The following is a 17334-nucleotide window of genomic DNA, read 5'->3' on the forward strand; positions in this document are numbered from 1 at the left end:
ATTTCTATTCTAGCAACACACACTTCGCCAATGCAAAAAAAAATTGTATGCATTTATGAATGATGAATATGCATATTTACTATTGCATTAGATCTATAAATACAAAAAAGAACAACAATCAATTTATATCCGTGACAATCACCGTTACAAGTGTTTTGTATTTTACAATAGGCAGGTCATTGAAACTGAAACAAAAAATAACTTAGATTGAATGATATATCTTCCTCTTGTATAGTTCGGATTTCTTGTCCGGGTGTAGCTTAACTTTTTGTCCTTTTTGTGTTGCATCGGTTTATGAACTTTCGTGCTAGGTGTTGGACTTTCATATACTTTGGCCTGAGGCATTAATTGAGGGACATTAATTTTTGAATTGTCTAATAAAGTAAAATTGGAAACGTTTGTTTTTTTGCAGTCACTATTTTGTTTGTATTAACTGAAGCAACAGTAACGGTGATGGCTATTAACGATAGTGTTGGAAGAAATTTGTTTTTATCCTTTTGGTGATAGTAATGAATTAGGAAAACTTTAGAAAGACATATGTGGTAGTTGATATCTGAATTACGTCCACGAAACGTTATCCGAACAACAACCCATAAAAAAACCTTTGTTCTAAAATATTTTAAAATCGGTCTGATGAAATAAATCTTCACATTTTTGAATAATGTAATAATTGATCTATACATACAGAGTTTACCTGCATACCTTCAACATGTTCAATTAGAGACGAAAGAAAAACAGTTTATCCTGTTATTAGCCTTCTATTGTACAAATCATTTTTTGCTTTATTTGTATAGTATGCAAATTATACATAAGGCCTCGCCCGCACGGTACTGGAACTATTTTTCATCACCTTAATCTTGACAACTATGTTAACAAAACACCGCTTTCGTTGACTGGTATGGAACATTTTTTATAATGCAAAACTTTTTGACTCAGGAACCAGCATAATAATGTCGTAAACAATAAATGAAGAAAACAAACATTTATCATAATTGTATTATTTATATCACATTAAGAAAAAAAAACATGTGGTTGAACATTTGCATTTTGTAAACAAGAGGCTCTAAAGAGCCTGAATCGCTCACCTGTATTTCAGAGGATAAGATTTTTAAATGTTAGCAAACTTGATGAACAAATTGTGTAAAATTGTCTTTAAAGGGCAATAACTCCTTAAGGGGTCAATTGACAATTATGGTCATATTAACTTTTTTGTAGATCTTACTTTGCTGAACATTATTACTGCTTACAGTTTATATATATCTATAATAATATTTAAAACAATAACAAAAAACTGCAAAATTTTGTTAAATCTACCAATTCGGTGGCAGCAACCCAACAATGGGTTGTTCGATTTGTCTGATAATTTCAGAGCTGATAGATCTTGACCAATTGAACAATTTTACCCCATGTTAGATTTGCTCTAAAAGCTTTAGTTTTTGAGATATAAGCCAAAAACTGCATTTGACCCCTATGTTCTATTTTTAGCCATGGCGGCCATGTTTGTCGATGGATCAAAACTTCGGATACAATTTATAAACTAGATACCATAAGGAACATTTAGTGAAAGTTTTAAGGTATTTGGCCCAGTAGTTTCAGAGGACAAGATTGAAATAGTTTACGACGACAGACGACGACAGACGACAACAGACGACAGCGACAGACGGACGACGACGGACGCCAAGTGATGGCATAAGCACACATGAGGTCTTTCGGGCCCCGGTGAGCTAAAGAAGGGGGTCTCATTGCTTGCTTCAAAAATATTTCGTCTGCAATTATATTTGTCTGCTAAAACCAAACATGTCATCTGATGAAAATAATTTGAAAATGCCTCAATTTAAACTAATTTGGTCACTTTTTGCTGAATTGACTGATGATGATTTGATGGATGCAGACCTTCAGGACACCCTTATCCAGTAAGATATGTCAAACCAACAAGAGTTTACAGAAAATCCTAACCACACTGCAAATCAAGATCAAGTGCAAAGTCATTCTGAAAATCCAGAACATGAATAAATCCACATTTTCATCCCCAATATATGGACATGACACAACATGATATTGAACAATTTGTTGAAGGCCAACAAAATAAAAACACTTTAACAAAAACAGTACGAGATATTGCCATTCTAAGTAAATTTCTGAAAGTCAAAAATAAAAACAGAGAATTACCGACTATTTCACCAGTTGAATTATACCCTTTGCTGGCCACTTACTTTTCGACTCTTCGTAAGAACCTTGAGATCAATAGTCAGTAGTATTGACAGGAAACTGAAAAGACACAAATATGGCCATTCAATTGCTGGATCAGCTACACAACAATATGAGGTTTTTAGACTAACCAGGGAATCTCTGAAAGCAAAGCAGATGATACTGAAACAGAAAGGCAAAGGCAAAAAGCCCATACGAGCACAGCCATTACCTGATGATGATATCAGCATTCTCTATGTGACTTATATTTTCCTATCTATTTTCTGTAATGTATAATGTACATAAAAACAATCAATATATTGAATATTTGATTTAATACTTGATAAAAAAAATATATTAACAGCAACAACAATGTGCAATAAAAACTTTCATCTGATTATTTTTCAGTGACTTTAAAAAATCTTTAAACATTTTGCACACTTTAAAGAATCCCTTGTTTATGTATTATTTCACTATAAATCATCTGATCATTATTATCTTACCTATATTTAACATTTACATGTTTATCATGTGTATAAATGTTAGCTTCCAAATGGCATATAAATTTGCCCTTTGAATTTTTTCAGTATTGTTCATTGATCTTTTTCTGAATCGCTGTCTTTGCAATATATGAAATGAAAACACACAATCTATTCATTATTCAGGAAATAGATAAATAAAAAAAAAACACATATTGATAATAGTGGATAAATAGAATTCCTAATCCTGCTTGTTGATCATAAAATGGTTATCTTCCTACGTATTTAGTACACTCTAAAATGTATAATCCAAGTGATATTATTTGCACTGCCATCGTCACACCAAATCTGAAAACAATGAATGTTTGTTAATAAATTGAATATGAAAAACATTATACATTGTACATTCTCCATACGCATTGTAACACAAAGCAAACAAAAGACACTTATATATAAATGATTTTAAAATTGCAAAAAACGGAAGATATTTATATGTAATAGTAGTACATCAAGTTGTCCGAAAAAATATTATTTATTTTGTATGAGTTATAGAAACACTGAGGAAGAAATGTATGGCTTGTGGATAATTTATACTGTCATGACTGACAAAAAAAAAAAAACATATATATATCGTATTTTACCATGCAATAATATAACCTCGAAGCTTCATATTTAGTACAAGTACAAATACGTGTAAGGCAAAATCATCTGTTGTTGGCTGATTGCAGGATAAAAAGTCAAGTAAAACAACTTCGCACACAAAATTCGATTACGGCTATCTCATTGTACCAAGATGCACAGTCATCCCCTAAACATTTTAACAAATAAATATAATCAGTGTTTAAATATTTTTCAGATGGGGTGATGTAACCATGAATACGTCCACATGATGATTCACAACATTTAGAGTTAAACGAGAGACAGTAAAAAAAAGGACTTGAGAAAACATATCAGATGTACGGGAGGTATCGTCTAAATCTTATCAATGCTCAGGAGACCGTAACCCACTGCATTTCTATACTTTGTATGCCTGAAAGAGACCACTTGGGTTTAGTACACCAGAATCACCCTTTTATTTGGCCACACGCACCATTCCCCTGGAAGATCAAGACAAACGTGTAGTTAAAGAAAACTATGATTAATGATGAAAACAATGAAACAAAGGGGGGGGGGGGGGTAGGAGTGAAGGTGTGGATCTAGACAAAAATAAACGGCTCACAAATCACAGTTCTAGACAATATCTTGTGCAAAAGCTCAGGCAAAAAATTATCCAGGGAACAAATATCATGCAAATTTTAGGACACAAGATTGTTGCCTCTGTTAACAATTATAGCACTATTTCTGAATATCAGAAAATAAATATATCAAGCATGGTGGTTGTACCATACACACCACACACTCAGTCTATGATGAGTTTATTTCTTACATGCCTAGAAGGACATAAACAGTAACTGGACCCGTGGCAACGTTAATTTTTCTCCGCTCCCGCTGTCTGTCAATCTGATAATGATAATATGTCGACTTCGTTCTGTTCTCAGACAAATATGTCCAACCAAAATCAATCCATGTTTTACGAAGCAACGCTCCCTGTTGGCACACTAAATGTGTACACATATCCACACAATGCATAGGTGAACTGTGAGATTTTTGAAGGTTTCGATAAAAAAATGTGCTAATGTTTCAATTGTTACAAGTACGTTTATCTTACGTAAAACACTACATTTACCGACTCATATTGAAAATAAATACTTGTTCTTCATCAATTTCATTCATTTCGCCACTGTATAAAAATTATTTGCAACGTAGAACGTCATTATTGCACAGGTAAACATTTTAAAAGGAAAGATTTCTACACAAAAGAGGCCCCAATGGGGGAGCAACTATTTACAAATTTAAAAATAGTTGAATTGTTTAAAAATCCCTAAGTAAACAAAATTACAGGATAAAAACAATATAAGTATAGTGTAGAACATGATAGAAAACATTTGTATTCGGCCCGAAACAGGGGAAAATACAGCCTCATACATATATTTTCTATATTATTCTACACTATACTAATATTGTATATATATGCGTGTATGTTTTCCTTCGTCCTCATGCTGCTACTGATCTTAAACCATCATCGACAGATTAACGATATCTTGTCAAACTTTATTTAAAATCTTACAATTTATAACCAATAAGGAGCACTTAAAAATTTTTCAAATCCTACGTTTAAAATATTAAAACATATAGTGTTCTATTTACTATTAATTTCTATTTGTTTGTATTGAGGAGAAATACAAGAAAATGTATAGAAAAATAAATTGTTAGAAAAGGTTCAACGATTGAAATGTGACTTTTAAATATGTATATTTAACTATTCAAATACACTGAAACGAAATACCAAGGCTCATAAACTTCTTCTACAACTACTATACTATACGTTTGATTTAGTAAATTAAAATATGTATTGTTTACATTTACAGTTACTAACATTTCTTTAAAAGTTTCCCAATTATTTTATGTTTTCCTTGTAACACCGTGAATACAATAATTTAATAACCCAAATAATGAAGAGAGATCTTAATTGAATATTTACAACCATTAGAAGTGATCCATCAACAATTAAAACAAAAGTGACTGGAATGCAGTACAAACGAACGCAAGAAGCACAGATAAATACATAAATAAATAATATAATAGTATAAGTTATCAAGTACGTTCACGTCAAGGTGTCAATCACGCCCTATATCATATCGGCCAGAAGTTCATCCGTCCCCGTAAAAAATAGTTCAAAACTACTCCGCTCCATGTTACCTGTTGAAATGTTGTTTAAACTCCACACTCTATCTTTAGTATGGCAGTTAAATTCGGCGAAGGTCAAATCCGCCCAATAAAAAAAGTATGATTTGAAGAATATCAGATAAAGTGATAAAGACAAGTTAAGAAAACATACCTGTTTAAGTTATTCGACTTCCGAATATAAATAAATCATATGTATTTTTTTTAAAATAATTTGATACAACTTTCACGAAATGATAAACCAACGCAAATTTAAACGAATAGAGATGTACGTTTGACATTTACTTTCATCATATAGGAACCAAAACAACAACAAAACCAAAGATACCTATACATTTAAAGTTAAAGCTTGATACCAATTATTGTCCCATTAACTTGTTACACTACTGTAACGTCAACCAATTACATTTCCATTAAAATCCTGTTAAAATCCCATTAGCCAATTAAAAGCCCTATCAAAATTTGTAATGAATGTTTTAATGGGTTCTAAAAAAACCATTATAGTCCTACTTAATTACCATCAAATCACGCCATTCTAGTTAATGATGACATTAAATAGCCATTATTACAACTTTACCAAAACCTGTTCTTATATTATGGCCATTATTTTTTTGGTATGAAAAAAAATTAATGGTAATTTAATGCCAATTAATAACTTACACATATACTTTGATGGCCGATAAAGGAATGTCCATCCTGTTGGTCTCTAGCGAAAACATTTACTGGTCATTAATTGTACATATGATTAGTTTTTAAAAAACAAAATGTATAGTAATGGCCATTACAAGTGTCCAATTCAATAAAATGTCAAACTTAAACATTTGATGGCCATTAAATAATTTCCTGTTAACACAATTATTAATCAGTGACTATCATAAATATTCCAAACCATGAATTCTAATATGACGACCTATATTTCGTCAGCCAGTATAATCACAGAATATCTACTTTTAGCGCAGACGCATAGGTACACAAAATTGGCTGTTCCGCCTTACCCCAATCTTATTTATACAACCAGGTAAACTCAATTTTTACGTAAGCCAAGCTTCGAATACAGTACGGTTATCTCTATTCTGATGCAAAATAAACAAATTGGTTCATTTCAGTTATTATTTCATTGTAAAATGTCATAAAACGAAAATTCCACGAAATGATGTTATCGTCTTTGGCAACTAAACAAAATGACGTCATATGTATTCTTCCGGTGTCAAATGTAAACACTGGGCTTTTTAAGGCTTCTTGTACACATCTAAATGTAATAGAATAACACAAAAAGAACAAATTAAGGTGAAGAATGAGAGTTTTTTCTTTTATTATTTAATAATATTATATCATTAATACATGTAATATTATTATATGTAGGGTAAAACAGAACAGACAAAACAGCATCGTGTGTATAGGGTTTTCACGTTTGCCAAAATTAAAGAATTTGTCCAATTATAATCGAAATAATTCGCTGTCGCTCGGGATACAATAATTAAATATAATTGACCAACCCATGGTTAAATGAAAACAAACCTACGGCTGCCATGAATTATTTCTTAATTTTAACACAACGTTATGTAGTCAGTCCTAGGTTTAACCAACAATTAGGACAGCTGACTGCTGTTTATTGCCGTTTATTGTTTGATGGTGGGGCCACTGTCTTGAATATGCTAATTTGTGCTGGTTTTATACATTTCAGATTTTGTAGTTTTGTACTCTAGTCAATTTGGTAGCAAATATTTGGACATTTTGTGCATTGGATTTTATAGTTTACTAATTGGCAATCCAACCACATTTTTATTTTTAATATTTATTAGCACAGCTCTCGTGTCAGGTGTGGCATCAATTATCACAGAAGAGGCACGTACCATGCTTATATATGGTTTAAACATCTACGATGATGTTGATTAAGAATCTTCGAATCTTATGACAGAGACAAGCTTTAAATAATAATTAATTTAGGAATTTGCGATGGTATTTCGGTACGTGGTGGCCTTTCGCTTTCTTTTCTCACTATTTATGACGTTAATTCTGAATATTTCTCCAAATTCGTAAATATGCCATACTTATCGTATTCCGGCATACAAAAGAACTTGAAAAAAATATCAGATAAACAGATTAATGATTGTAACGAATCAGGTGAGTGTGGGAGTTCGTATGTTCTATTTCATTGCATTGTATAATGTTTTGGAGAAGGTTACCTTTATAGTAGTTTGATTTGTCACGGCCTGGCTGGGGAACTGGGTAGTCAAATGCCCTGGGTCAAATGCTCACACCAGTGACTAAACTGACTGCAAAATGTCCTTCTTTAGGCCATAACTCATTGTGGTGTTCCCTATAAGGAGGTTAATACGCATACAAGAAGTTTCATGCTGTTGTCTGTACATCGTTGTCTAATGATCAATTATTATCAAGTTAATTGTTAGCATGTATAAATATGTGCTGATTTTAAATAAAATTTACTCTTCTATATACTTACTGCTCTTACTCGTTTTTTATGTGGTACACTTGTACGCTGCAAAAAGTCTCTCTCTTCCTTTTCCCAAAGATGTACATTCTGATTTCCCCCAAGTCCACCTATGTGCATTGCTTTAATTTGTCTTCCGGCATATAGAACTTTGAAAAATCTCAGATCAACGACAAATAGTCCGTCGTAAACGTATGCAAAATATAAACAAGTCCACATGGTATTTTGTGATGATACTAAACAGTAATAGGTATTTCCGACCCAAGGAAATACCGTTCTAGATAATGCGGCCGCTAGTTCGTTCGGATGAATCCTGTGCCGATGGACACAATTTTTTTTTTTTTTTGAAAACATTTTCAAACTGCTCCAGTTGAAAAATGTTTTATAATGCGACACCCCTGATATATTTCTTATAATACCGTTACGGGGACGGATCAACTTTGGGCCGATATGATATAGGGCGTGATTGACACCTTGACGTGAACGTACGTGATAAATTACGTCATTAAAATAAAATTACGCTGACGGAGATTCAAAAGGGAAAATCCGATGTGAAGATGTCCTCAGAGAAGTATATTTGAAATTTGATTAAGCATATAATGATTATAAAATATAAATTGTTGCTGCACTATGTTTAATTTGAGCAAATCAACATCAGAAAGTATATGAGCATAAACTGAAAATAGATATTTATTATCATACACAACAATGAATAATTGTTCTCACATTCTTAACAGGCATAACTGATAGATATGTAAAAATAAAACTTAATGTGTAAATGATTCATTTAAAGGAATTTAATTTGTAATCAAACATGTGTGATAAAATGTATCAGAGTGAATTTTGTTTATTGAATGGCATAAATTTCAAAAAAGAAAAACAATATTACTTACACATGTATTTAGTACGATACTTTAGTATATAAATTCACTATTATGGAAGTTCTGGGTCAGGTTGTATCCGACTATCACATAGTCACTACGAAACCACCCGAGAAAAGATATCTTTCATAATACTAACACATGATACCTTGTTCGTTCAAAACTATTCTTTTACACGATACCTATCGAAAGGCTGGTAAACTATTGTTTAAATACCGCATTTCATTTATCTTAAGTATAAAATTTGAAACCATGGAAGAGAAAATGCACAGAGTAAAAAGTACAATATGTTCTGTTAAATACAATATTAAGACATAGCAATGAAATCAAAGTTAAGAACACATAACTGTTTGACCTCTGACTATAAACAAAACATATGATATCTTTCGTTTTACAATTATTTAGTACAACTGTGTTGAAATGATAAACCAACTCAAATTAAAATGAACAGAGATGTAAGTTTGATATTTACGTCAATCAGAAAATATCCCCAAAACAATTAAAAGAACACATCAATTCATTCAAAGTTTATATCTTATACTAAATACAATGTACAAAGATATTTTGGCAAATTACTTGATTGATTATCAGCTGTATCGGGTTAGCCTGAAATAACCTTTAAAAGAAAAATGAGAACAATATACGATAGTTGGTTCGCTTGTATTCCCATATCGCTCCACCTTTTCTGTATTCTTTAATTGATCTGACAAAAGGGTTAACATTACAGCCCAATCTAATGATTATCGACGATGAAATCAATTTTGAAATTCTGTTAAATATTGCATCCGTCTGATTTTATCTTTTACGTGTTTAACACCATGAAATTAATATGTGTTATCTTTGTAAGATTACATTTCTTCGCAATAAAGGAAATACTATAAAATACGTGACAAAAAACATTATCTTCTCGATAATTGTTTTAATCGTTTGTGAAGAGGCAATGGATCATGTGGATTACAGGATACTGTGTAATACACATTGCGTATTACATACCAATACAATTGCATATGTTAATGACTAGACAAATGTAAAGAAAAACACACATTATTGGCAACCTTGAACATGTTGAAACTAAAATACAAAAATCATAAACTTAAACATGCTGTTCTTTAAGCGTATATTAAAAAAGTTATTACTAGTTCACATGTGAATTCTAGAACTGTCAATAATTGTTTAACGAAAATAAAAAGGTTTTAATTTTTCATTTTGTTTTAACGAAACGAGTTCTGTATTCGTTATCTTTTTTTAATTTCCTTTCCGTATTGAATTTTGAGCAAACTTAATAAATTAATTACAAAATTTAGAAATCAGTGTTAACATGTTTATTTTATCCCTGTAAAAAGTTTGTTTTGAGTTCAAGATTTGAAGGCCGTACGGTGACCTATAGTTGTTAATTTCTGTGTCATTTGGTCTCTGGTGGAGAGTTGTTTCATTGGCAATCATACAACATCTTCTTATTTTGATATTGATAGATGGCCTGAATTACAGATGAAGATAAGGGTTTTTTGTCATTGTCACCTATCTTAAGCGGAAAAAACGTTCCTTTTTTGGTATTACATAGATAAAATATTCAAACATGTGTGACAAATACATCAAAGTGAAAACTTGTTTTCATTAAATAAATTAATATCCAAAGAAACTACTTACTCACACACTTAACTAGTACGATACCATAGTGTATACAATTACTAATTGAAGTTGAAATACTTAGTCGGGTTTAACTAGAATACCACATGATCACAATAAAGCGGTCTGCGAAATGATGTATTTCAATATACTGACAAATTATTCCAATTTGATAAAAACTTTTTAAATATACTATGAGCTCATTATTATTCATTGAATACACATTTTTGTAAATTACGTGGGTATAGGTTTATCGAGAATTAAGTTGTCCCAAGAAGTACAAAGGAGCAGGTTCGATAAGGCCCCATAATGGCCCCTGTTTCTGTCTTAATGAGTAAGGCTACGAGACCTTATTATGGCCCTGTAAATTGAACTCTGTTATATAATATGCAAAAACATATATCTATGTATTTTTGTTTAAACTTTACGTATGACTGTTCCGTTCATGACGTAACAAATAAGATACATTTGTTTTCCACAAAATTAAATGAATTCAGATAATTTTCATTTATGTTTTTGGATAGGAAACACAGAGCGCATACGTCAAGAAACAAATCTATTAACGTACAGATTGTTATAGTCTTTTAAATCGGATTTGAATATTTAGTTTGTCGAAGCCCGAGCTCTATGTTTCTTAGGCCTAAATTTATTTGAAATCCAGACTTTTGAGCTAACTTTCCAAAAATATATACCATTGGTCTGTTGAGGTTGTAAATGTCAGTTCTTTTTAAGAATTGCTGTACAAAAATAGTTATAATTCAATAACTCACGTGTCGTTTTATCAACTGGAAGCATATTTTGACTTGAATAAATGGTCTTAATTGTAGAGGCAAAATATGACCCTAAACGAACTTACTTCTTACTAAAGGCTGATAAGTTGACTATGACAAAATCATGAAAATATATATCTATGAAATTTAAATTTCATTAACCATTGAAAATTTTCTATTCATTACATTAAAAGATACATAGTATTTTATTTATATAAAGTCGACTAAGACTTTCAAATATCTGTTCTCGACACAAACTTGTATATAAAACAAAACGTCAAGACATAGATAAGAGAATGATAATTAAAATCAAGTCATTACCAGTACTAATGATGACACATTTCATCAATCTCCTTCAAAATTGCGTAATTCCGATATTTCTTCGTTATTATACTACAATTGTTTGTACACATAAGAAATGTAGACACCTTCCGGGTTTGTTCTTACACGAGCAACACGACGGGTGTCATATGTGAGCAGAACTTGCATACCCTTCCGAAGCACGTGATATCATCCCCGGTTTTTGATAAGGTTCTTGTTTTCGTATTTTGCCATGGCGCTGTCAATTTTATTTTCTATAAATTTTAATGTTCCTTTGATATCTTTTACGTCTCGGTTATGTAAATGGACATCAATGAAGTTCATAATTCAAATTCAGGTTTATCAAATTCAGACTTTGTTTTCAACAACATCATGAACATTCTAAGGTCTTGGTAACGTGCATTTCACATTTCCATTTTAATTGTATCCATCCTCCCTTGTATGCATTGGTTAGTTCTATATTTTCCGTGTTCAATACCATACCATTGTCCACACTATGTTGAATTAGTCTAATTGTCTAAAAGTGATGAAACTTTATGTTTATGCCCATTAGTACTTGCATCTTTTAGAGCCCATATTTTACAGTCATTTCTTGATGATTCCTACTCTTTTGTTTCATATAAATAATCATTATTGCCGGCCTGACTACAGATGAATGAAGCAGCTTGATAAAAATTTAACTTTCGTCAAACGTGTTCTTGCTTTGTGATAAACACGCACAGCTGTCTATTTATTATCCGACACACTACCCACATTGGAAATTTTAGTACCTTATATGATAGGTATCCTTGATGAAATAAATAATCGCTTCCGTTATTTTGTTTTCGAAATAAAAATCCTTAACAGAACGGTAAAGTCTTTGACATTTCTATAGAAAAACTTAACAAAATGGACATGAGCTCTACATAACATTTAAAATTCTAATGAGAAAAATACCGAACTCCAAGGAAATTTCAAAACGGAAAGTCCCTTATCAAATGGCATAATAAAAAGCTCATACACATCAAACATGGTATAATAAATGAGAACATTATACTATGTCCAGTTATTGTAGTAATGACTTTGTCTTTAGACATACTTGCATTTCAAAATATCAATTTTCCGCTTTCAGCCTGTTTCTTAACGAAAAAGTCACAGAACACATGCAAACTCATAAGTAGATAACTAACTGACAATGTTATAGGAAAAGGCGAAACACGATGAAAAGACACAAGTCTGCAAGACGCAACGCAGAACAAACATAAGACTGAACAACACGAACCAAATCCCTAACTCGGGTGATATTTATGTCCGCAAGGTTTGGCAGAACTGCTTACAATGAGCACACGTTGAGCAATGTCTATGAAATACGTTGTTTATATATCATATAAAATCATGAGGCGTCCAACATTAGCAGACTGGAAAGAGACTCTTATCCTTAGACACAAAATCCTAATACAATCGGTCAGGTAAATTTTCAAATCCTTAAATTTAACCGATTGTAAAATTTTGTATTTGAAACATATTTTCCGAAGCAAAGACTAGACAAAACCGTTACCGGTAGAGACCACACAGACATTGAAAATTAACAAGTACAAAACTGAAAACTAAAGCAAGAGCAACACGAACCCCTTACACAAAACTAGCAATCCGAAATTCAAGAATTATCATGTTCTTCAACAAATTACACAAATATCTGCTTCTCAAGTAATCGTTTCAAATTTCGTTACTTTGTATTTATTCATTTACCGCAACAACATCTTGCATACATTTTAACACGATTATTTCAACATTTAACAGTTAAAAAGAAACAAGAAATTTTTGTGTGTGCGAAAGAAGTAAAAGCAGAAGTTTAACATCTTGGATCATCGATATTATCAATTGATCGTAGTATTTTGATACATAATCATTAGACAATTTTCGTACGCTGGTATAACTTGATTGTTTTCACAATTATTTTGAACTTTATTTGCTACCAACTAAACTTTACGTTCATTATAAAGTCATCGACATGTACAATCGCAATCGAATAACTGTCATACTCATTTCACACAAACAAGTCGTCCAATTGTTTTTCTTGATGCATTTTCAAATTTCAGTGGACAATAGTTTAATGTGGTTACTAAAGAATAATTCACTGTTATGAAAATTCATGTTCCAGAACACACCAGGAGTAAAAGATATCAAGATTTTCGTTTTTCTTTCTTGTAACATGTATCTGAAAAGTGTGTCATTGTCTATCAAATCTTTAACTGACTGTTGTAAGGGAAATTCGCAACCACAGGCATCTTCCAAAATAAACATGTGATGCCTACATGTATCAAGTTCATAGTGTTGTACTATTTCAACAGGAGTTTGACATGGTATGATCACAAAGTGTTCATTTTTCCTTACAAATTCTAGTGCAATGTGATGTAAAATACCATTTACTTTTTCTGTGTCTACTAGTGCCACACATGATGAGTCTTGAATCTGTTTTAGAACGTCGCAAATCACAGCTTTGCTTCCAAAACTGGCGTTATGTTGTTTCCAAGCTCTGACTTGAAGTTTATGCAAATCTGTAATAGATAACTTCATATAACATTTCACAATAAACTGTATGAATATAAATACAGTTGGGTGCAGACCAAGCATTATATGTTAAAACGGGCGGCATAAGTTAATGCAACGTTCACTAACGTGCACGTGAAAAGGCAATGTCAACGCTGCATTCACTCTAAACATTTTGTAATCAGAAAAAGTAACTGGGCGTTTATTTTCACGTTCACCTTCATGTTAACGCGAAAAAGGCGCGTCTTCCGTAATTTTAAATGTAAACGCACGTTTTACAAATTACGAACCGTACATAATTAACAAAATGGATTAATAACTACCTTTTAAGATGAATAAACAATGTGCTACGAATTGAGTTAAATGATCACATGGTCCGAAAACTGATATTTCTTGAATCATAAACCAGTTTAATCCGCCGTTAAAAATGTTGATCGCATAATCCTGATGATGTATACAACATTTTGTGTTCATGTACACGTACAGTTTTGAGGTGAGGTTCGTGTTGCTCAGTCTTTAGTTTTCTATATTGTGTTTTGTATATTGTTGTTTGTCGTTTTGTCGTTTTTTTTTGCCACGGTGTTGTAAGTTTGTTTTCGACTTATGAGTTTGAATGTCCCTTTGGTATCTTTCGTCTCTCTTTGGAGAACATCTTTTGAACTGTAATTGGTTAATACGCTAGTATCTAAGTTAAGTTTCACTTTAACAAAATACAGAAATTAACAAATTTAGTTAATTTATAATTTACACAAATAGTTAACTCAAAAAGTAAACATGCATTTGCTTTCAAGTGCACACAAACAAAAAAAATGCGAATTGTTTGTAGTTTACGCCTGTTAACTATTGACCTAACAGACACAAAGTAAACATGCGTAGACATTATAGATTTCCGTTTTAACCGCGTTAACCTAATAATAGAAAACACGCGTTTACTATTAAATGCAAACAAAATTCAAGTAAACAATAGAAATGTGCATTTGGTGTTAACGTCCGTTTAGTTTATCTAATGCATGGTCTGCACCCAACAGTATGTTTGATTGCATGAATATATGTATATATGCTTGATGCTATGTATGTACTGTAAAACCCACATGCCAAAGTATCAAGAGTTTTGGAGTCGGAAATAGAAATATGGTCATTATGGTATTCTTCCAACCGGCAGTAAAGCTCATGCCGAAGCTATACGTTTGTTTGACTGTGCGGGATGTATAAGTACGAAGCCACATGTTGTCAGAAGGGTAAAGAGAGGGTGCATTTCAACAACTCTTATGGATCCGTAGGTGGCCCTTTGAAGGCAAAATATGTGTCCCTACCCAATATGTTCTCATTTTTCTAATGGCAATCAAATATCCCCAACTTTCCTCCCAGACACCGTCTATAACAGGACCTACCTATTGTATATCTTGTTGATTATTTGTTCTTGTCCTGAACATGCATGAAATACTTGTCTTTTGTAAACACAAGAAATAAATCGAATCCAATGCATACAAAAACTGGAAATAATCAGCAATAGCATGTAAAAAATCTACACAAATAATAATTTTTGGATTTCATTTTTAAAAATAATTTTAATACCTTGACATGCACAACTGTACTTCTGCGTTTCCATTAAGTCATCAAATTCTAGAACATTTTCCATAGTTGAAGCTAGCTTAGCATTCATGTCATCTCTCGTTTCTGAGATATCGGATCGGATCTGTGATAAACCTTGTTTAAACATAAAAAAAAGCGAATCTTGTTTTGTTGTCATTAAGATAATTTTGATTCCTTGATATCCTTATGTATAATTTGGAAATATCTATCATTTTGATGACAGTGTTAGCTTTAATATTTTAAAGGTATGTATGCATGACGGTATAACTGTTATAATACTCTATCTTCGTGTTATAGACAATCATTTTTGAGGTAAAGTTATTTTAACTGATTTACAAATAACAAAATTTCATTGACATTTTGGGTGAAATATTTCAGCGTTTTAAAATACAACAAATGCATATTGCAAACACCCTTGAATAAGATTCAGTATATTTTGAATCATTATTCAGAGAAATTAATGATTTGAAGTGATTTTAATTTTCAATGCTTGTTAGCATCGTATTTGATTGCAATTCCAGCTTTACTGGTGAGTCGTATAATGAAGAAACACGGGTCTATCGTACACATGTATACGGTTGTTGTCTTAGCCTCGTTTTAAATATCTTGATATATCAACGGGTCCTAAATAATGTTCAGATATTTTGCTTGCAGTCACTACTGAACTGTTCCCCCGCATTTCGAACACTTTGGAGCATGTACTTCAATGGTTGATATTTGAATTGTTTTACATTAAAAATTTTGTTATATCGTAGCCGTTTATAGCTTGCTATGCGGTCTGTTGTTCTTATCATTGTTAAAGGTCGTACGGTGAACAACAGTTGCTTACTTCTATATTATTTAGTCTGACCAAGAGTTGTCTCATTGGCTATCATACCACATCCAATTTTATATAAGACAGGAATATTATCAACGTATGTCTTAATATACAGTCATGTTAATGGTTGTAGATTACAGACTGTCCCCAACTTATAACGATTACTTTGATTATCTTGGCATGAAGAACAGAACAATTTTTCTTCCTTCAAATCTTCTACTTCTGAGACAGTCTCCATAATTTGATTACATTGATTATTGGTGAAATATATCGTTTCTGAGGTTTCTTCTTTGCTCTGTAGTAATCTTTGTTCTAACAAAAGCATATCGAATAGAATTTTTACAATATTTAGTTATTCGTTAGTCATGTTAGTGTAATAGCGAAGTAAATTACTTTTTATATACAACACTTTGTATTACATAAATTGGGATATTCGCAAGAAGTATACCTTAACCTTTCTATAATTTGAAATTTTTATAGTTATATGATACCAATCATGCAAGGAATTATCGCTAAAGTATGTGAGTCTTTGTATTAATAACACTAAGGTAGCGGTCAACAAGTATGTAACAATCGTTTTAAATGCGGACAAGGAATTATTGAATGTTACAAAAATATTTGCTTTTTCTTAATTATAAGAAAATTAATTTACTTTGTCTATGTATGTATTAACTTATTTTAACAATGCATGAATGAGGCATTGTTTCTATGTTCGCATACAATTATATATCTCTTCATATTTCTATTTATTCATTTCACACATTAAACTTTACAGCCACTCAACATTTGGTTAACAACATTTAAGCCTGCCTCATATCTTGACTCACATCTGGAAATTGACAATTAGGGTCGGTTTAAAAAAAAAGCTTTACAACAAAGGGATGATTTCAGCTTC

At 31.8% G+C, this 17334-nt stretch overlaps 1 protein-coding gene across 1 annotated transcript; it reads right to left on the reverse strand.

Moving 5' to 3' along the window:
* Positions 1–13165: 13165 nt before the first annotated feature.
* LOC127705100 (uncharacterized) lies at positions 13166–16824 on the reverse strand. Its single transcript, XM_052209367.1, has 3 exons — positions 16605–16824; positions 15605–15736; positions 13166–14037 (listed from the first exon to the last, which is right to left on the reverse strand). The coding sequence occupies exons 1-3, from the start codon at positions 16762–16764 to the stop codon at positions 13568–13570; spliced, it is 762 nt and encodes a 253-aa protein (XP_052065327.1). The 5' UTR covers positions 16765–16824; the 3' UTR covers positions 13166–13567.
* Positions 16825–17334: the final 510 nt, after the last annotated feature.

This window comes from Mytilus californianus, unplaced genomic scaffold (assembly GCF_021869535.1).
Source record: "Mytilus californianus isolate M0D057914Y unplaced genomic scaffold, xbMytCali1.0.p SCAF_6, whole genome shotgun sequence".
NCBI classification, from domain to species: Eukaryota; Metazoa; Mollusca; class Bivalvia; order Mytilida; family Mytilidae; genus Mytilus; species Mytilus californianus.

Coding starts and splice junctions, on each gene's coding strand:
- LOC127705100 (XM_052209367.1), bottom strand. CDS start 16,764: ATGCTTTTGTTAGAACAAAGATTACTACAGAGCAAAGAAGAAACCTCA. Junction 15,737..16,604: donor TTCATGCCAAGATAATCAAA/GTAATCGTTATA, acceptor TGTTTAAACAAG/GTTTATCACAGATCCGATCC. Junction 14,038..15,604: donor GTACAGTTGTGCATGTCAAG/GTATTAAAATTA, acceptor TATCTATTACAG/ATTTGCATAAACTTCAAGTC.